Genomic DNA, 23,012 nt, shown 5'->3' on the forward strand with positions numbered 1-23,012 from the left:
TTAAACACATCAGCAGCAGGAGTGAGTAACGAGTGGAGTAGCTTTTGGTCAAGACTTCCTTGTGTTTCTTCTCTCCTGCTGCGATTTTTAAACCTTAATTGGTTCAATTATATTTATATTTAAAATTGGATGAGGACTCTCTGCTTAATCGCCCGCACCACAAAAATGAAATTCTACTTTTTTGTTAGGTAATTTTAGAATTGCAATTGTATTAGCATTGGGAAAAATTTTAGAATCATCCTATCACTATTTATATTATTATATTTAATTAATATCATAAAATATATTGTATAAAGTTTGTTCTTTTGGGACATTGCATATGATAGTTCAAAAATGTAATTTCTTTCTTTTGATTCTTTATTTTTTCAGATCCTTCAAGGAATTTTTATAAAAATCCAGATCTTATTACCAATACTTCTGCTTTTGAAGAATATGTTCGTAAATATTCAGCACCATCATTCCACCGTCCGCCACAAAACTCAACGGAATTTGCAAAATTCTACAAGGTTCTGTTTTGAATTATTTTCCCCTGCCTCCTCCCCCTAAAATTAGATATTATACTATCCCCTCTTGAGCATTGAAACATAGTAATAATATAGTTTGTGACAAAACCACATGCTACCCCTCTTAACAACCGACAACCCCACCACTGCTCTTCTCTTCTCGTTCTGACCGTGTCATCACATTGGTGACTGCTGACGGGAAGCACTGGCTCAAAAGTATTAAAAAACCCCAAAAAACTGACACTTTCTGTAAATATCAATCGGACTCCTTACATCAAATAGTGCCATGCCTTGTCTGGAGCAATTTCCATAAAAAAATCCTTTAATTTTAGCTCACCTTGTTCATGGGGATGCAAATTTGATGATTGCAACCCCATGCAGATAGATAACTCCTCTCCCCTCCCCTCCAAAAATGAGGTCACCTGTAGGTCGCAGGTGGTGGTCTGAAATGCTTTTAGGACAGGATCTTAGTGGCTGAGCCTCCTTCCACTTTAGTGGGGCAGATTACTGAAACAATCTTTCACTTGTGCTTGTATCACTAAGTGAAGGATTCTTATGGAATATTGAGATAATCTGCCCCACTACTTTGGTCCTTACTTTGGCTAGATGGGAGATTGCAGAAGCCCAATCCAATCAGTCAGGTGGTCATAAGTTCATCCTCAACCATATTGTTCAATCTGGTTCTTTAAAAATCAAAACCTTATTTATTACTATAAACATTTGATTGATAAATATTTATTTCAAGTCATGTGTATTTTTTTCCATGTTTTTTTTTTATAGAGCGGAGATCCAATAGGGATAATCTATGGAAATGACACTCTGGGCTTCCTACATCTTCCGAGATCTATGACATCGGAATATTGTGCGGACTTCAACCCAGCAAGTAAGTAAAATTATTTCCAAAATGTCTCCTGATTCTTTATGGAATATATATGATGTTGATTTTGGATTAACAGAGACCCCATTCTTTGTAGTCATTCATAGTAGTGTTATTAGTATCGGATCAAATTCTAGATAACATCTCTTTCGGGTATTTGGGAAGAATTCCAGACATTGTTGAACATCTTTTTCTTTTATTAACTGCTAAGTTATTTTTCTCTGCACTTATTGATTGAACACAATGATTCCCAAACTTTCTTTAACAGCCCCCACCTCTGGTAATTATGGCCACTACTAATGCCCGGTAAAACTCTTATTTTTGATGATTTATTCCTGTGTTTAATTTGTTTTTCTTTTTGTATCTTTCTTTTTTTTTTTTTTTTTTTTATACATCCTGTCTTAATGACATTTCATTTTATGATATATTGTGTATTTTCCATTTGTTTATTAAGTTCATTTAATTCAACAATTCAAATTAATTTTTTTTAAATTATCTTTTTCTGGCCGGTGCCTTAGTGTCCATATATTATTTGCAGCAACCCTGCCAGACTGTGGATAATGTCATAGTTGCAATCAAGTCATTTCATGCTCATAATATTTGTTTGATTAAATTAAAAAAAAAAACAGAACTTTTTAAAAGGACAAGTTATTTGTCTTGGTGCATCTAATGTAACTAATGTATACATGTAACTCTCTCTCTCTCTCTCTCTCTCTCTCTCTCTCTCTCTCTCTCTCTCTCTCTCTCTCTCTCTCATTAATTAATAATCGTTTCCTTTTTTTCATCCAACAGCTTATTTATTTGACCAAAAATTCTCGTGTGTCCGCAACATTCCAAATCTTCAAACAGAATGTGAAAGGATTCCTTCTATTAAAGCATTCACTTATTTTCAGAATTTCCGGATTATCTCCGTAAGTTGTTTTTTTTTTTACCATTCTTTTGAAATAATCAAAATGTCTTTGATAGCCAGATGCTTCTCGTACTGTTTACTCAGCTCATGAGTTCAATTTGGATTTTAACTGTATGAAAATTAATTTTTAAGTAAATATAGCTAATGGAGTTTGTTCGGAATTTCTCCTATATTAAAAAACAAAAATAAAGAAAAATCTATATGATGTATGTATTTGTGATGAAATGAAAATATCATATTCCAAAAATCACATAAATTGATCAAGTAGTTTTATTTTTAAATTTAAAAAATCAACTCTTATGAGTAACTGGGGAGAAATGTTTTGCTCGTCATTTTAAAAGCAAACTAAAAAAGCAAAAGGAGATAACTCAGTAATAATTCGAATTTACTAGATTTGTTGTAATGCCTACAAATTCCCATTATTTGCTTAAAAATTATTTTATTTATAAAAATAAAACTACTTAGTTTACTACTTTAGTTGCTTTTTAGAATATGATATGTCTGTTTTGTCACAGGTACGTATGTCATACAAAATTTTTCTTAATGTTAATTTTTTTTCAATATGGCCGAATTCTGGACAAGAACCTAATATTTATCTTTAATATATTCTTATTTGGACTTCTTATTTGGACTTTAAAAAAACTAATTTAAAAAATTATTTAAAAATTCATTGGAGATGTTGTACCAGTTAAGATATTTTTGTGCAATAGGTTTATAGTCAGCTAATATACTTCCTAACTTGTGGCATAGCTGCTACCGGAAGTGCTGAGGAGGCAAACTAGTTCCTTCACTTTTATTGTTCTTCAGTAATTCTGTTGTGAAGCAATTTATTGTAATAAAATATAAGAAAAGGGTATTATTGAAAAATATACAATAAAAATGAAAAGCATACAGATAAAAGTAACACAATCTTTATTTGCACTTTTAATAACAAAATTATAACATAAAAGCTTTTATTTTATTTGAAATTTTATAAGAAATATGTTTATGAAACATATGTTTATAAAAATGTTTTTTTTTAAATTTTAAAAGTAAAAGCATCTTATTTGAATTTATATAATAAATATATGTTTATGAAAGTATAAAAATAAAATTATTGAAATGAAAATAACAAAATTTCAAACATCATAAAAAACGTATCCAATACATAATATTCCCAAAATATATATTTTAATTGGAATTCATTATTGAGATGAGTATTATTTATTCATTTTATTTATTGCGGACCATTAAGGCCAGAGGAATAGTTGGCGGAAACGTGAAACAACAATTAAGAAAAAGATGAAGATAATAGTCTGCAATAAATAAATTAATTCCCAAAATAGTTTTGAAATATTTTAAAAGGTGTTCTCGATAATTCTTTTTAAATAAAAAAGAGCACAAAAAAGTTTTTCAATAATTCTTTTTAAATAAAAAAAGCACAAAAAGTGTTTTCAATAATTCTTTTTAAATAAAAAAGAGCACAAAAAGTGTTTTCAATAATTCTTTTTAAATAAAAAAGGGCACAAAAAGTATTTTCAATAATTCTTTTTAAATAAAAAAGAGCACAAAAAGTGTTTTCAATAATTCTTTTTAAAAAAGAGAACAAAAGTGTTTTCAATAATTCTTTTTAAATAAAAAAGAGCACAAAAAGTGTTTTCAATAATTCTTTTTAAATAAAAAAGAGCACAAAAAGTGTTTTCGATAATTCTTTTTAAATAAAAAAGAGCACAAAAAGTGTTTTCAATAATTCTTTTAAAATAAAAAAGAGCACAAAAAGTGTTTTCAATAATTCTTTTTAAATAAAAAAGAGCACAAAAAGTGTTTTCAGTAATTCTTTTTAAATAAAAAAGAGCAGAAAAAGTGTTTTCAATAATTCTTTTTAAATAAAAAAGAGCAGAAAAAGTGTTTTCAATAATTCTTTTTAAATAAAAAAGAGCACAAAAATTATTTTCAATAATTCTTTTTAAATAAAAAAGAGCACAAAAAGTGTTTTCAATAATTCTTTTTAAAAAAGAGCACAAAAGTGTTTTCAATAATTCTTTTTAAATAAAAAAGAGCGCAAAAAGTGTTTTCAATAATTCTTTTTAAATAAAAAAGAGCACAAAACGTATTTTCAATAATTCTTTTTAAATAAAAAAGAGCACAAAAAGTGTTTCAATAATTCTTTTTAAATAAAAAAAGAGCACAAAAAGTGTTTTCAATAATTCTTTTAAAATAAAAAAGAGCACAAAAAGTGTTTTCGATAATTCTTTTAAAATAAAAAAGAGCAGAAAAAGTGTTTTCAATAATTCTTTTTAAATAAAAAAAGAGCACAAAAAGTGTTTTCAATAATTCTTTTTAAATAAAAAAAGCACAAAAAGTGTTTTCAATAATTCTTTTTAAATAAAAAAAGAGCACAAAAAGTGTTTTCGATAATTCTTTTTAAATAAAAAAAGCACAAAAAGTGTTTTAAATAATTCTTTTTAAATAAAAAAAGAGCACAAAAAGTGTTTTCAATAATTCTTTTTAAAAAAGAGCACGAAAAGTGTTTTCAATAATTCTTTTTATATAAAAAAGAGCACAAAAAGTTTTTTCAATAATTCTTTTTATATAAAAAAGAGCACAAAAAGTGTTTTCAATAATTCTTTTTATATAAAAAAGAGCACAAAAAGTGTTTTCGATAATTCTTTTTAAATAAAAAAAGAGCACAAAAAGTGTTTTCAATAATTCTTTTTAAATAAAAAAAGAGCACAAAAAGTTTTTTCGATAATTCTTTTTAAATAAAAAAGAGCACAAAAAGTGTTTTTGATAATTCTTTTTAAATAAAAAGAGCACAAAAAGTGTTTTTGATAATTCTTTTTAAATAAAAAAGAGCACAAAAAGTTTTTTTGATAATTCTTTTTAAATAAAAAAGAGCACAAAAAGTGTTTTCGATAATTCTTTTTAAATAAAAAAGAGCACAAAAAGTATTTTCAATAATTCTTTAAAAAAAATTTTTTTTAAACTAATTTCAATAATTCTTAATTAAAATAAGACCGAAAAACTTTTCAGTGATTATTAAATAAATAAAAAAATGATTGGAAAACCTAATAAAAATGAGTACATGCACAGGAAAGATATAGGTGTGATGAGAAACTAAAGCAAAGGAACTGATTTGCCTCGTCACCACTTTCGATAACAGCTACCCTGGAAGTTAGGAAGTACTTTAGCTGACTAGTTAAGATATGTTAGGAAGTACTTTAGCTGTACTAGTTAAGATATCTTTATACAACAAAACTTCTCATCAAAGCCTTTACGGCGAAACTTCGGAAGTGCCCATTTCACTGTAAATGCTTCTATGAGAAATAACATTAGATAAGAACATCTGAACTGGTATAACCATGTTACCCACTGTCGGGTGGTGAGTGCAATCAGTTCTGTGACAGTCTTCTGGAGGATGAAAATTCAATACTTACTAGAGAAGATACTAAATAGTAAAATAAAAGAAAATAAAATGTATTTGTTTAACGCTTCCACATGGTCATGGCTGACAGAATGAGAACAATCTTCCTCCTTGTCACAAAGATTCCTGAGTTTGACAAGATACACCTGCGAAAGGTCAAAGGTTACATTAACTGAAATGTTGTAAGAATAACGTTCAAGATGTGAATAGTTGTCTGAATAATCCAAATAAGCCATAAATATCATCAGTTTAAAAAGAAGAAACACCAAACGAAAGACCATGCAAAAGATAGTTTTCAAAATTTTGCCCTTGAAAACGAAAACCGATCAGAATGTTGAGTTAGTCCTTGTAGCATCACTTAAAGAAAACTTTGCAGTAACATGTTTCAAATTTTTTGTGATGAGGATTGATCATCTATATATTAATACGATAGCGTGTGATATTTTCTGTATCACGCTTACATCCGGATTGTTTAATGGTTATGTACTTCCATTTCTTGTAATAAATAATTTTACCAAGAATTCTTCATAAGTTTTGGTTTCTGTTTCGATTATAGCTGATGGCACTCAAGTCATTTAATTTTTTATGAATAATTTTACTAAGAATTCTTCATAATTTTGGTTTTGGTTTCGATTATAGCTAATGGCACTCTAATAATTTATTTCTTAAAACTAATTTTATCAAGAATTCTTCATAAATCTTGGTTTCGAATTCGACTTTAGCTTATGGCACCTTAGTTATCTATTTTTTTTATAAATAATTTTATCAAGAATTCTTCATAAGATTTAGTTTCGGTTTCGATTATAGCTGCAGGAACTAAAGTTATATATATATATATATACATAAGTTTGAGATTCGGTTTCGATTCAAGCTGATGAACCCAAGTCATATAGATATGTTTTATTTTTGAAATCGCAACTTTATAAAATATAAAAATCCATGGAACATTAACTCCGTAATAATATATGCAAAATCTGCAAGAATTAAAATATTTTACAACCTGGCTATGCCGGGTGTCCCTACTAGCTTGGATAAATACTTTTGCAGTTTTAACAAAATAGCTACAATAATATCAGAGCATTTCCATTTAGGCTGAATATCTACAGAATGCCAACATCAATGTATTACATATGAATGAGTCTCCTGTGGAATTTCCACAGGTCTCACTAGTTCATATTATTTGGATTCCTGGGATTACTGTTCTCATTTTGAATGTTATTATTTTCATGTTTGGTCAATGTAATCTCTGACCTTCTTCTGGCGGAATCTTGACAATTATCTGTCCTCAAACCATGCAACTGTTCGTTGTCATTGGAAAATTTGTGCCTCCTCATGAATTTGTTTGAAGGCAGCCATAAATCGCAAGCTGAAACCTGCAGACAATTGTGAAGTTATTTTTAATCACAAAATATAAAAGAAAAACTTTGCTTTTTATTCTCCTAAATGCATCTTTATCTATACTTTTTTTTTTTTATTTCAGTCACCTGGAATTTTTGAAAATCTCAATGTTACGTTTGAAAATATCACAACAGGTGAATCGGTTGTTTGTTTGTTTTTTTTAGTTTTGTTTGTTTTTTTAGTGTCTCCTTTCTTTCTTCTTATTTTATCTTTTCCTTTCTCTTTCCTCTTTTCTTTTTCCTTACTCTTCCTTTTTTGTTCTTTCCTTTTTTCTTTCTTTCTCTTTCCTTTCTCTTTCTTTTGGATTTTTTTCTTTTTCCTTTCTCTTTTGTTTCATGATCTTTCTTTTTCTTTCCTTTCATTTCCTTTACATTTCTCTTTACTTTCCTTTCTTTTTCCCTTTCTCTTTCCTTTTTTTTTTTTGCTTTTCTCTTCTCGTTCCTTTCTCTTTCTTTTTTTTTCCCCTTTTTATTCTTTCTCTTTCCTTTTTCTTTTTCCCTTCTCTTTCCTTTTTCCTTTCCCTTCCATTTTTTTTTCTGTTGTTTAGACAGATCAACAAAAATTGGCGATATGGATGAGATTGGATTAAATACAAAACCTCAAAAAACTCACATGGTGATATTTTTTAAAAAAAAAACAGAAACTGCAGAGAATTTCTTTTCTGCACAAACGAAAAACAAAAATCTTTTGCACATTAATTTTTTTGTGAACACATAATAAAAAAAAAGATACTTTTCTACAGTAACTTTTTTTCTAAGTCTTCCAATCATTGAGAACTTTTCATTTGAGACAACATGGTTCACTAACTAATCATAAGTGTTGCATTTTCTCTTCTATTATGATTCGTCAAACAATGAGAACCTTTGTTTCATCTAAAAAAAAGATGGACCTGAATTCTGATTCACAATAGGTGCGCTGGGTCTTATTTAAAAACTAGCTAGCAGGGGTAGCTGGCGTTGCCTGGGTGTTTGGAGGTGTATGTTGAGCAAAAAAAAAAAAAAAAAAAAAGTGGTAGTAGGAAGGCAGGCTCAAACCCATGACATGAATGCGGAAAAGAAAGTGAAAGAAAACGTGACATCTTACCGCTACACTATGATGCCACAGGAGGTGAAAAGCATTCAAATTTAGCGATGTCAATGAAAAAGTTGACTTGCAGAAGTGAATGAGTTCACACAGGCGCAGAAATGAACGTCTGGCTTTCGGCCGTTTTATTTATTTGTTTCCCAACGATATTTGGGAAAACCAGCTCCCCACAAAAAGGGGCAACCCTGACAGTGTCCAAATGAATAGCAGTTGTTTGATATAAAGGATTCCTTCACATTAATCTAAGCTTATTGCCTTTCTGGACATCCCAGCCAGAAGGCCAGGGAGTTGCATTTGCTTCAAGCAGTTTCGTTTTATATATACAAGAAAGACAAACAAACATGGGGAAACAGGGATTTTTTTTAAAGTCAATCAAAATAAATGTAGAAACGACGTCCATTTTCGAATCTGCGATATTATAATCTAGGAAGTAAAAGGAAACTTGAAATAAATGTAACCTCGTTGAGAACCGCCACGGAAAAAGCCTTTCTTGGACATACAAAAACATGCGCGGATGTTCTGCCTTTTGTAGATTAGTATGCTTTAGTATTTTAGTGATGGCACGATTCTAGTATTTTTCCCAATTCCATACTAAATTCCGATTTCGATTCTTATAAATCTCTAAATATTTGACTATAGATGCGTTATTTTTCCTGTTTATTGTAAAATTGTGCAGATATTCTCTCAAACATAAAAATACATTTATGGGGGATGGTTTATATCGAATTTTTGTTTTTACTCATACTTTAAAATCAATGAATGTTTATTATTTTATAATTACTACCAGCAGTGGAAGAATTTCTTTTAAAAAACGGCAGTTAAAGGAATCGTTTTTGGCATCGGAAAATAGCCTCAATTTTTTTTTATTCTGATACCTCAAAACATTCTGATTTTTCCAATTCCGATTAACTGTCCCAACATTAGTATTTTTATTGCAAAAAGTTCAGTTGTATCCAACTCCTTTTCCACAAACTGAGCTGGCAAAAATTCTCTTTCTAGCACTAATCATCACTTTGGTTGTAATAGAGTTCACTCTCAAACCTTTACTTTCTATAGAATTCCTGCAAATCTTTAACAGATAGGTCATCCATTGTTTCAAAGGCAACAAACAGCATCTCTTCCAGACTACACATATGAAACTCTCTGGCTAATGCTTCTAAGAGACCAACAAAAAACAACACAGTTTTGAAATAATTTTATTTTAGCCGTTACATTATTTTAATCTGAACCAAAAAGGATTTGGCAGTTCAATTCGAATTATTCAAAATCAGAACTGGTATTTTTGGTTGTCACTCATCTACAAACAAGATGACCTTTTGAATTAAATCATTCATTTAATAAAAATAATCAATTGTACCAGCAAACTCCTCTTGGCGATACATCTTTTAAACATTCAACAAATGATGTTGAGAAATATAATATTTTCTCATCTTTTTCTCAAAGCTTGAAGTCATATTTTTCTTTGTCTTTTGTTTGATCAAATTTTCAGACACAATCCTTGCTCTCTACAACAGCAACCTGACTCTTTCATTTGCTAATGTCACGCTATGTAAGGACATCAATTGTCATCCCCTGGCCAACATCAACACAACTGATCTTCTACCGAGGTATGACATGAAACAAAACACTTGCTACAATGTTGTTGAAAAGGTGAGTCCAAGAATATTTGCCATCTAAATATTAAACACAAACTACTCATTGGATGTGCAAGTAATAAAAGAGTCATTGACACAGACTGTATAACAATATGTTCAATATGTAATGGCCTTCTGCCATTTTGAAGCTAAGGAAACATCAGGAACTCTTAGTATTTATGGTTGTGTGTTCATTATAAAAATAGTGGCTAAGCAAACACATCAGAATATGTACTCTAACCTTTAATCCAACATCTCAGTAAGCAATGTGAGTTCTCTACTTTTTTTTTAATCCAGAAAAGGTGAATTTGAATTCTCACTTAAATCACTAAAATCGCCATTGAATGTGAGTTATCTAAATAAGAAAAAATTTAAATCTGTTTTATTTTTAAATCAGAAAAAAATTTAAATCTGCTTCTTTTTTTTTTTTTTTTTTTTTTTGGAATAATAAAAAATTTAAATCTGTTTTATTTTTAAAATAAGAAAAAATTGAAATTTCTTTTTTTTAAATAAGAAAAACCAGTGGACCTGTACAATACACCCCCATTTATTTATATATATATATATATATATATATATATATATATATATATATATATATATTTCGGCTTTTTGCAATTTTTTGGGCAGATTATTATCGATTGGACACTAATCTACCAGATTATCTCCCCAACAAAGCAAAAAAAGTCAATATTTAAAGATTTTTAGGGGGTACTTAGTTTCTAGTACAACGTCCTAGTAACTCGATCCTCCATAATGGAATCAGTTAATACTTAAAGGCCAAACTGTTATTTAAAAAAAAAAAAGCTAAATTTGCAGAATTTGGTCTTTTTAGAGTTGCCAGATTGGCCTTTTTAAGGCCAAATTTATCGAATTTGGCCTTTTTAAAAGCAGTTTGACCTTCAAACATCAACTGGCTCTATTATGAGAGATTGATTAGAAACTTGTATTAGAAACTGAGTATCCTCTAAAAATCTTTAAATATTTAATTCTTTGTAGTGGGAGGGATAATCTGGTAAATTAATGTCTAATTGATAATAATCCACTGAAAAAATTAAAAAAAGATGAAAAGAAAAACAAAGGCGGGGGGGGGGGGGCATTGTACAGGTCCACTGAAAAATCTAATTTCTACCAAATTGCTACAGCTTTAGATCCTTATTTTCTTTTCATTGCTATTTAGCTGGATTTTATTTCTCTCTCTCGCATGTTATCTTTCTTTTCTCAATCAACATTTTTTTTTACTTGATCTCATAGTACAAATATAATTTTAACTTTTCTTTCAAAGCAAAAATTGTAAACATGATTATATTTTAAAATTATTTTTCCTAAAAAAGACTTTCCAACAAGCAATATATCTCCTCATGGGCAACACCTGATGAATACTACCATTCATTAATAAAATTCATAATTCATTCTGCAATCCAATCATTAATTTGTAAAAATAAACTTCAGTATTGAGTCCACTCTATAGTCTGTGTAAACGCATTATCTATTCAAGTTGAGTCAGCATTTTTTATGCAAATGAGACAATTGCAAATTTTGAAAATCTGTGTCAAGATCAACATGGTCAAGATCAAGTTGCCTACAACAAAATCACCATCGGCCTGTCAGATTGCAGATGATGACAGTTATATCTACCTCAGTCAGGAACAGAACCAGTTGTGAGTTAGTATTAGGAGAACTTCCTAGGGACAGCTATGCCATCATCATGAGAGTATCACGTACAGATCAAGAGTATCAACTTGTGATGCCTTAGGATGAGATCATAGTTACTGAGCCATTCTTTCACTCTGACTCTTGCTTAGTCTAAATAAGAGATCAGAACAGCCTGAACAATCAGTTTGTCTTGGTTTGCCATAAAATAAGCAAAATATCCTCAGCTCATCAAAATAAAAGTTGAATGCATGATTATTAAAATAAACCCGACGCGTATATGTTCACTTGTATTTCATAGCAAAAACATTTTCATTTTGATGGGTTTTTTTTCAGGTTTTTTATGAAATCACATGTGATGGCACGTCTGGAATCACAGCGTTAAATGTGAAACTTCATTTGATTGATCTGAACAAAATGAATATTCGTTTGACACAAACGTTTGCCACAGAATTTAAACAAGTAAGATTTTCTGTTTAACTTACAAAAATTGTTAGTTTTCATTGTTGCATCATTTCGTTTCATCATTTTGTTTCCTCATTTCATTGTTTAATCATTTCATCAATCCGTCATTTCATCGTTTTGTTCCATCATTTCATCGTTTTGTTCCATCATTTCATCATTTCATCGTTTTGTTCCATCATTTCATCGTTTTGTTCCATCATTTCATCGTTTTGTTCCATCATTTCATCATTTCATCGTTTTGTTCCATCATTTCATCGTTTTGTTCCATCATTTCATCATTTCGTTCCATCATTTCATCATTTCATCGTTTTGTTCCATCATTTCATCGTTTCATTGTTTAATCATTTCATCAATCCGTCATTTCATCATTTCATCGTTTTGTTCCATCATTTCATCGTTTTGTTCCATCATTTCATCATTTCATCGTTTTGTTCCATCATTTCATCGTTTTGTTCCATCATTTCATCGTTTTGTTCCATCATTTCATCGTATCATTTCATCGTTTTGTTCCATCATTTCATCGTTTTGTTCCATCATTTCATCATTTCATCGTTTTGTTCCATCATTTCATCATTTCATCGTTTTGTTCCATTATTTCATCATTTCATCGTTTTGTTCCATCATTTCATCGTTTCATTGTTTAATCATTTCATCAATCCGTCATTTCATCATTTCATCGTTTTGTTCCATCATTTCATCATTTCATCCCATCATTTCATTGTTTAATCATTTCATCAATCCGTCATTTCATCATTTCATCATACAAGAAATGTAAGTGAAAGATGATAATGTGTAAAGCCATAGAGACGGTTGAGAATTCCAATATGAACAAAAGCGTCTTTGGATGGCAAGACTATTGAAATTGTTCAGAAGTTTTTTTACCTCGGTGATACAATAAACATTTGCATTTCTGTATGTTTAGTCGGGTGCATAGGTGCCTGCTGCAGACAACAGGTCATTAATGGGGAAAATATCTGACATAGAGGTAGACTGTTCAACTGAAGTTTAAAATTATGTTAGAATTTTCCAAAGCCACATCCTTTGCTTCATTATTAATTATAAACAAATCACATGAGTATCACAAAGTTGGAAAACTCACTGGCATCTCATTAATATTCTCTGCCATCAAATGTAAAGTCTTGAGATTGTTTGGTCACATTAAGTATTCCAGTAAAATAAAAACTATGCAAAATATGTGTTGAAGCTATAACTCAAGGAAATTAGTCAAAACGTAGTTCATCCATCTTTTCTTTTGTCTGTTTATGAATGGTTGACCATGAATATAAACCAAGCGAACACCATGACCCAAAATTGTAGGACTTGTAGGACACTCAGCCATGTTAGTGCATATTCTGCAGCTTGCAGAGAAAACATTTCATAATATTAGACCACCCTAGAAATTGGTTGACTTTAACATAATGATGTCTCCTTGGATTTGAGGCTCCATGATATGATTGTGAGTCATTTAAAACTTTGCTAATGTTATGTTTATACTAGATGGTGATCCTATGGTCAGTTAATTTTTATGTCCATAGATTAACAGCTAATAAATGTCAAGTAGTCCTGTGATATGGCTTAAGTGATTATATATATATATATATATATATATATATATATATATATATATTTCTGCTGAATGAGAAAATGAGAGGAAGGTCAGTTTTGGGCTTTAAGCAAATGTATTGTTTGTGTTCAGTTAGGAGATAAGTTTTTCATTTGGCAGAGAAGCTGAGTAACATTGTAACTTCATATATGATTGTAAGCCACTAAAAGTTATGTTCCCATCAGATGGTGGTCTATATAGTCAATCAATTTTTATGTCCATAGATTAGCAGCTGATAAGTTTTAAGTGATCTCACAATATGGTACAAGTGATATTTATCTATCTATCTATCTATCTATCTATCTATATATATATATATATATATATATATATATATATGGTTCACTCCTCAGTGTGGGTGACCCAAAAATACAATTGCGAATTACTTAGTACTTCTACCCAGTCATAGCTGACAGAATGAGAATATGCTACCACCTGGATTAAATAAAAGATTCTGTTTGAAATTCCGTACAGATTGCCAAGTTTGACAAGAAAAAGCTTGGAGATTACATTGATCGAAATGTTGTGCAAATAACATTCAAGATGAGAACAGTTGTCTGAAGAATCACTCCTCATCTAAAAAAATTCAGAACCGTAGATCTACCAAGTTCCGAAAGATGCACCTGAAGAAGTTGAAACAATATGAAAAATAACAATTTGAATCATACAAATTATTGTCATCTAAAAACTTCTGAAACACAATTTGTTTTTCAGTTGTTTCTACAGAATTTGAACCGACTTGTACAATTAAACCTAAAATTTGGGTTAGGATTGGAGTTTTCAAAAATACAGTTTGATTCAAATTCTGTAGAAATACTGTTTTATTTAAAGGAATAATTTTTAATTATTTTTATAATTTAACTTTTTTACATTTTTTTTTTTTTTCCAGTCACAAATCAATGGAGTTTCACAATTCAGAAGGAGTGGAAATCCTGGATATGTCACATCAGAACCGATTATGGCGGGGACACTCGAGCAATTGATTGTTGATCAAAAAATTGTGTATCCTTTTCATATCTTGAAAACGGTTAAATGAAAAAATGAATAATAGTTGTAATCAAGTTGTTAGAAGCATGTAGATTTGTCAGCCATGCTTAAGTTTAAAATGGTATTTCCATTGGTTTGTCATGCTTAAGTATAAAATGATATTTCTGTTGGTCTGTCATGCTTAAGTATGAAATGATATTTCTGCTGGTTTGTTGTACTTAATTACAGGGTATCCAAAAAGTCACTAAAGAGTTTTGAACTTAAATAGATTCTTCATTTTCGATGATATTTTTCTGTAATTTTAACACAATCTGACTTAGATATTGGGAAATTAAAAAAAAAAACGCAAAATTCAATTAATCTTTATTTATGAAAATTAATATCTTTTAAATGGTGCCCATTTTTAGCTTTGCATATTTGTGCTCTTTCCAAAACATTATCCATGACAGATTGCAGAATCTCTGGATTGCGATTTAACTCCCTTATTTTGTTCCTGATGTTTTCCTTCAATTCTTGCAGGGTTTGGGGTTTGTTAACATAGATTCTTTCACAATGTTTTGAATTGCGCTGTGACTTGGTCTATCTCTTACATGAAAATGCCGTCAATAAGCTCTTTGAGTCAAAACAATTGATCCCTGATTTTGGTAAAACAATTTCACAACTTGCGTACGTTGTTCAATGCTATAACTTATTTATAATTAGTTTCCAAAATATTATCTGTAAAATATCTGGAATAGACAAAAAAAAAATAACCATTAATGGTAAAATGACAAAGATTTTCAATCCTTCAGTGACTTTTTGGACACACTGTATAAAATAGTATTTCCATCGCTTTGTCATACTTAAGTTTAAACATGGTCTTCAGTGACAATTGTTACTTCAAAATAAGTGGAACATGCAATAAGTTTGGATACTAAATCAGTACTGAAACCATCTTCCCAACTAAACATCACTACTTTATGAGCCATCTACTATGTGTCGATAAGAGAGACAAAGCTGTTTCTGTCAATGAAGAAGATGACTGACAATCTATAGGAATCAGAGAATTCCCCACTTAATATTACAGGGTGACAATATTTTTCTTTGGAAAACTACCATAAAGATATTTTTTCTTTGAAGAATGATACAACATTTTAACTGCTTCATCTTAACAATCATGTACATATATTTTCTTAATTAAGAGTTGCTTTTGGCATCTATTCTCACATGCGCACACACACACACGCACACACACACATATATATAGTAATGAAATCCAAAAAATGTCTTTACCTCATATACGCAATGATAAACTTCAATTTAATATAAATACCAGTATTTATATATAGATAATTTAATTCCAACCGAATAAAAAAGCTCAATACACAATAGAGAGTAGAGCTTTTTTTAATTAAGCCGATGACGAAACATGACATGCTGCTTTTCTCTTCTTTTTATTTTTCGATCCCATTTGACTGGAGATCAACTTCTCTTTGGGCTACTGCATTGTCCAAAAAAATAATTTCCATTATTTCGGCTGCTTTGAAAACTTTCTAACCGGACTATATGCATAATTAAATTGGATTTAATTTTGGACTCCATTCTCTCTAAAGAACTATTTTCGCCTTTCGTATTACCTTGAAAGAATTTTCATGCAAGCTGAAATATTATGTGCGGTTGTCTTTATATATTTTTTTCATATCCAACATTTTTTTCACTTGTTTTTCTTGGCAATTTATGACTACAATAAATTGCAGTTTCAAATATAATTTGCTGACTTCTTTCTGTCCTCTGATGAGAAGAATAGCAAGAATAGCATTCTTTGAAACTCTGTGAAATAAGGACTTTGTAAATTGTAAAATGTTTTTTTGGAGTATTCAGTCGAACAATGAATTTTGATTGTAAAGTTCACCTTACAGTTTTAATTTTCTCTGATATATACTATTACTACTAAAACTCTGACACAAAATATTGATTAGATGAAATATAGAAATTGATCAAATGGATTCACAGTAAAGATTTTTTTAAATAATCTTTGTTGAGAAATCAGATTTTATCAAAACAGATCTAAGTATCTAGTTTGTAGGAATTAAGCTATTGATGATCAACATTAACAGACTGACTTTACTCTATTATTATATTGAAATTATTCTTGCATATTTATTCAAAATAAATAATGACTATTAAAAAGAAAAGTATCTTATCTGCTGCTTGAAACTGATGCATAGAAATATTGTATTTCCTTACAGAATGAAATATTGATTAGACTAAATATAGAAATTGGTAAAATTGATTGAAAGTAAAGTTTTCTTTTATTTTTTAACTTAGACATAACATATTGATAAAAAAAAAAATCAACAAACTTTGAGTACATTTATTAAAAATAAATAATGATTATAAAAGAAGATTTTTAATCCTATTACAGTTGAAATCATTTGCTGTGGCCTCACACTGGTATATAGAAATACTGTTTCTTCCTAAATTTAATATATATATATAGATATATAAATTCCCGTTCACATACACCTTTCAGGATAAAGCTAGAACCCAGAACTAGATAGAATCGAGCAATTGCATCGACAACGGACAACGTCAGACCCAAAGTGGGTTTCGATGTACTGCATCTCATCAGTAACATGCTCCGACATAGGTGCGAACCCAGGTCGTCGCACTCATAAAGTGTGCAATACTGACGACCTAACCATATGGGCTATGGCGCAATCTATTGACTATGCCTCGATTTTTAATTCTTATATTTTCATCCAGTTCTACATTCTACGATGTGACAAGCAACGCGTCCTATACAACTAAGATAGTTACTGCTGGTATGCAGGCGGTAGATATCACATCTACAAACATTAACTGAAATTAGCTGACTCCCCAGACACGATTACGGAACAACCTTACCAACATACCAGCAGTAACTATCTTAGTTGTATATGACGCGTTGCCTGTCACATCGTAGAATGTAGAACTGGATGAAAATATAAGAATTAAAAATCGAGGCATAGTCAATAGATTGCGCCATAGCCCATATGGTTAGGTCGTCAGTATTGCACACTTTATGAGTGCGACGACCTGGGTTCGCGCCTATGTCGGAGCACGTCACTGATGAGATGCAGTACATCGAAACCCATTTTGGGTCTGGCGTTGTCCGTTGTCGATGCAATTGCTCGATTCTATCTAGTTCTGGGTTCTAGCTTTATCCTGAAAGGTGTATGTGAACGGGAATTTATATATCTATCTATAATCTCCTCTTAATGTCTAATATATATATATATATATATATATATATATATATATATATATATATGTGTGTATGTGTGTGTTTAAGAATATAGTTGGAAAGATATAATTAGATAGAGAGAGAGAGAGAAATATGTTTAAGAATATAATGGAAAAATAAATATATATAAATATAAGAAGTATGGCATGGTTTGCTTGAAGCATTGTTAAATAATAAAAGGTATTTTTGAAGACTTACAATGCAAGAATGTACAGTCGTTATGAGCAGATAAATAAATGAATGATAAAGAATTCAATAATTTTTTAATATTTTTATTTATTTACCTGATTTTTTTTTATTTAGTTAAGTACCATCCACAGTTAAAAAAAATTCAGGTAGATAAATAAACATAAATAAAAAAAATTGTTTTAAATAATATAAAAAAATTATTGAATTATTTATCATTCATTTGTTTATTTATTTATCTGCTCATAACGACTGTACATACATAAGCCTTCAAAAATACCATTTTATATATAAATATGTTAAGGAGTGTAAAAAACTAAATATATAGAGAGAGAAATATGTTTAAGAATGTAGTTGAAAAAAATAAATATATATATATAGAAATATGTTTAAGAATGTAGTTGAAAAAATAAATATATATATATAGAAATATGTTTAAGAATGTAGTTGAAAAAAATAAATATATATATATATATAGAAATATGTTTAAAAATATAGTTGAAAAAATAAATATATGTATAAGAAATATGTTTAGAAATATGTTGAAAAAAAATCAAATGAGTTTCTAAAGAATCTAATCTTTTAATAATTAAAGTCTACAAATACATGGATTTATGTTTTCCTTTCCTTGAAAGTCCTGAAATTTAAATATAAATCCTAAAATATATTGAAATATACCCTGGAATATGGAATTTTCATTTCAAATTCATCTGGCAATCCTGATAGTATATGAATTAAATTATATTTATTAAAATAAATACTCATAAAAAAAATGAATTGTTTGTAGTCAATGTTTTTGAATCTGTTGTTGATCCTAATTAATTGATATAGACTGATGATTAAAATGAGCACCGATCGGAATAACTGGTTGACACTCCCCCAGAGTACGGCCAGTGGAGATTGTTCAAGCACAACTCGTGTACCAGTCACTTTTGGTCAAGATTTACGAACGGGATGTTTCATCAGGTAAGTGCTTCCAATTCTGGTTCTCTTCTACAATACATGAGAACATTAATATTTCTTTTAGCAGCAACAAATAAACTTTAATACTTGACTTTTAACTTTTCATTTAAGTCATGAATTACATTCTTTGACCTTGGTGATAGTTTTGGAGCACAGAGAGGTGCTGATGTGTTAGCAAGAGTTATACATGGATGGAGTAAGTTCAGGGAACTTGTACCATGACTAAGCAGAGGAGCATGACTGCCAAAGGAAGAGTTTGTTAGGTATGTGCGCACAGTGTGATGATGTATGGAAGTGAAGCCTGGTTACTGAGAATTGAGGACATGTGTTGCATGGAGAGAAAGATGTGAAAATTGTTTGATGTATATGTAATGTGCGTCTTAAAGATAGATTTAGATCTATTGAACTGAGAGGAAGATTAAATCTGGATTTTTTTTTTTTTTTTTTTTTTCTTCCTTTGAAGATTGTAATGCCGGGTATGGGGCAGCCAAACCAGCTGCCAACATTGCCCTGCTTTTTTATTGAAACCAACCAAGAGCTCTTTTTAGTATCCTCGCTGTTCCCTTAAGTGCAATTGTCTGAATCTCTTTTGCACTTGGTTCACCAGGAATATTAGGGAGATGTATGCAGAGCAGAATACTTTGTTAGTTTGGTTGCATTGAAAGAATTAACAAAAGTGCTTGGGTTAGATATAGAACAGTTGAGATCGTTAAGCAAAACCTGAGAAGAAATGATTTTTCTTTTTTTTTATTATATTTTCACCCCAAACAAGGCACATTGCCACTGTGTTGTAGGAGGCTACAATCAGGGGCGGCAGCTACTGGGGCACTATGTTGGGATTTGGGTAGCAAGATGTCGGTTCATGTTACACTTGAACTTCTGCATGTCAGTACAGTTGGGGAAGCAGGGACCTGGAATGGAATTCCAGAGTCTAGCGGTTTTGGGGAAGAAACTACTGGAGTAGAAAGATCTTTTACATCTAGGGTGTGGGGGTGGGATTTAGATGCCTGTCGGGTTTGTCGAGGGTGTCTACGTCGTGGGGGCACAAGTGTCTGCAGTTCGTCAGAGCATTCACCATTAAAATACTTGTAGAACAGGCAGAGGGATGCAACGTTTCGTCGATGGGATAAAGGCTGAAGCTTAGATGACAGTTCAGGGCCTATCAGATTGGCGACTCTCTTTTGAACCTTGTCTAGGAGCGAGAGACTAGCAGCAGATGCACCAGCCCAAATGTGACAGCAATACTCCATGCATGGGCGAATGATGGCCTTATACAGGTACAGGATACTTTCAGGTGTCAGTAGTTTTCTAGCACAGTAGAGAGAGCCTACCTTCTTCGCAGCGGCCCTGGCAATGTTTTCAATGTCATTGTTCCAACTCCTGTTTCCTGTGAACGTTAGGCCAAGCAGTTTGAAAGATGTACTCTCAGACAGGGAGTCGCTGGCCATTGCTATTGGTGGCAGAGAAGGTTTCTTGTAATTATTGAAGGAAACTAGATAAGGATGGATTCAAATGTTAGTATCATACGACTACTATTCTTCCCCTTAGATATACACGTTGAAACATATATGTTAAAGGATATATATATCTTTTATATATGTGTCAAAAGATATATATGATGGCAGCAAATTCGTTCTCGAATATTGCCATTACTTGATACAACATTAAAAAATTGAAACATGTAGACAGATCAGTGATGAGCCATACAAAAGTGGCTTTTAAGCCCTACCGAACTCTGGCATTCTTTGGCACACATGGTGCAGACATGAGCGCATGCTTGATGGTCACTTCTATGGACATTCAAATGCCGTTTCAAACCGCCTGCTGTTTTACACGTCTGCCCGCAGTTGACACAAGTTAGATCTGGCAACGCAAGACTGTTTTGTGGCCCATTGCGCTGATGAGCAGTCTGGTGGCTTATCAGCCCAGCTCTTTTTTTTTTTTTTTTTTTTTTTTTTTTACAAAGGCATCACCACATTATCAAGGTCCAGAGGCCACTCAAGGATAAGGGTTAAAGAGTGTACAGTAGAAATTGGTCAATATAGTAATCATTAGTAATGAAAATTTGTTAAATTTAATAACTTATATGGAACGGCTCATCAAGAACTTATTTACTTTAGACTTGAACACAACCATATTGTAGTCAGCCGGAAAGCAGGAAAACGGAAGACAATTCCACAGGCATGCAGTTCTAAGAAAGAAGCTTTGTTCATGGAATCTACGTTTAGGTTTAGGCACAGATAAAGAGTGGGGGAAATTATTGATAGTATTTACAGCTAGACGAGTGTTTCTTGTGAAAGTTTGGCGAGGGGGGACCATAGATTGAAGCTCAGTTGAACACTTTCCATGAAAATAACGATACATCAGAGACAAACTCGCAACATCTCTTCTGTGAGATAGAGGTTGCAAGGAGGAGAAAAGGACATCTCCTACGAGGCTACGAAGTCTATTTTGAACTCTATCAAGGCAGGACAAGTCCTTTCTAGCAGCTCCTGCCCAGATGTGGCAACAGTATTCCATCCTTGGACGTACCTGGCTCTTATATAGATAGAGAATAGCATCAGCAGTGAGATATCTACTGGATCGATAGAAAGATCCCACCATTTTTCCAGCGGCCTTGGCAACAGATTTGATATACGTGTTCCATTTAAGATCAGGAGTAATGGTCAAGCCCAGAAGCTTGTCAAAACTTGAGGCCTCCTCAAGACGAGAGCCATTCATTTCAATTGATGACAAATGTGGATTAGAATGTTGATGATGTAAAGAGAGAAGCTTGGTTTTAGATGCATTAAAAGTAACCAGCCACTCCTTTCCCCATTGTACTACGTGCTCAAGATCAGAGGAGAGAGAATTGGAGAGAACTTGGTCGTTTACTGTCTTAGATGTGGTACCATAAATGGTAGTGTCGTCAGCATAAATGTCTACAAATGATGTAAGGATATGATTTGGAAGATCATTAATGTAGATCAGGAAAAGAGTTGGGCCCAGGATGGATCCCTGAGGGACACCGGCATTAATACTGTGAGCTTCTGATTTTTGCCCCTCAACTACTACTCTTATGAACCTATCAGAAAGAAATGATTTAATAATTGAAAAGACTTTTCCAGCTATACCATAGCTAGCGATCTTATGAAGTAAACCTTTATGCCATACCCTATCAAAGGCTTTAGATATGTCAAGAGCAATTGCCCTAGAAAGATTGCCACCGTCGAGAGATTTGCTAATCCTATGCGATATAACTGTAAGGACATCTGCTGTAGATCTAGCAGAACGGAAACCATATTGAGTGTCACTAAGAAGGTTATTTTTGTTGAGATGTTTGATTACTTCTGTATTTAACACAGATTCTAGCAACTTACTCATGACGCACAGGAGACTTATTGGCCTGTACTGAGAGGGGGATGAGCGATCACCTGAATTCTTAAATACAGGGCATACTGATGAGATTTTCCAGGGAGATGGGAAACTATTCTCCTTAAGACAACGTTTAAACAGTTTTGTAAGTATGGGCGCTAGTTCAGGTTGAAGTTTTTTGAGTACTATAATTGGAATACCATCAGGGCCAGTTGCTTTACTGGAATCAAGGTTTTTGATTAGCTTGGCAACATCACGTACAAATATATGTATATCACATAGCGTGTTTTCTGATACAGGAGGAAATATTGGGGGTTGGCGGTCTTGGTCGCAAAGGGTAGAATTAGCTGCAAAGTTCTTGACAAAGAGTTTGGCTTTGTCTGATGCTGACGAGATTACCTCAGGTCCATTGATAATAGTTGGGATGGAGCACACGCTTCTGTTCAGGATTCTGTTTGCTATTTGCCAAAACTGGTGGGAACCAAGCCGCTGCTCAGCTACTTTGGACTTAGTCTTCCGCACGCCTCACACTCCAGACCATGCTTCAGTCATTCATACTGAGTTCGATCAGCCTCAAACTTGCCCACACCTCCCCGCAAGGCCCTTCTCTACTCTCCACGATTCAAAGCAAGACTCTCCCAGGTTTTTTACATCCATCTCACATTTTTTCAAGGTGGACCTCAAACAATCCTTGAACCTCATTTTAGGCTTTTGAGCCAGACGCCTTC

The 23,012-nt window shown here is 31.7% G+C and overlaps 1 protein-coding gene across 1 annotated transcript in view; it reads left to right on the forward strand.

Annotated features, from left to right (window-relative positions):
- The window catches only part of LOC145266429 (tectonic-3-like), a 63,774-nt gene that overhangs the window by 22,770 nt on the left and 17,992 nt on the right, over positions 1 to 23,012 (forward strand). The window contains exons 4-11 of the mRNA XM_080122099.1: positions 370 to 506; positions 1,284 to 1,386; positions 2,173 to 2,291; positions 7,174 to 7,225; positions 9,664 to 9,824; positions 11,798 to 11,923; positions 14,419 to 14,531; positions 18,799 to 18,933. Coding sequence (XP_079978225.1) covers positions 370 to 506; positions 1,284 to 1,386; positions 2,173 to 2,291; positions 7,174 to 7,225; positions 9,664 to 9,824; positions 11,798 to 11,923; positions 14,419 to 14,531; positions 18,799 to 18,933 — 946 coding nt within the window. The remainder of the gene's footprint in view (positions 1 to 369; positions 507 to 1,283; positions 1,387 to 2,172; positions 2,292 to 7,173; positions 7,226 to 9,663; positions 9,825 to 11,797; positions 11,924 to 14,418; positions 14,532 to 18,798; positions 18,934 to 23,012) is intronic.

This window comes from Euprymna scolopes, chromosome 41 (genome assembly GCF_053919585.1).
Source record: "Euprymna scolopes isolate OS-2025 chromosome 41, ASM5391958v1, whole genome shotgun sequence".
NCBI lineage: Eukaryota > Metazoa > Mollusca > Cephalopoda > Sepiida > Sepiolidae > Euprymna > Euprymna scolopes.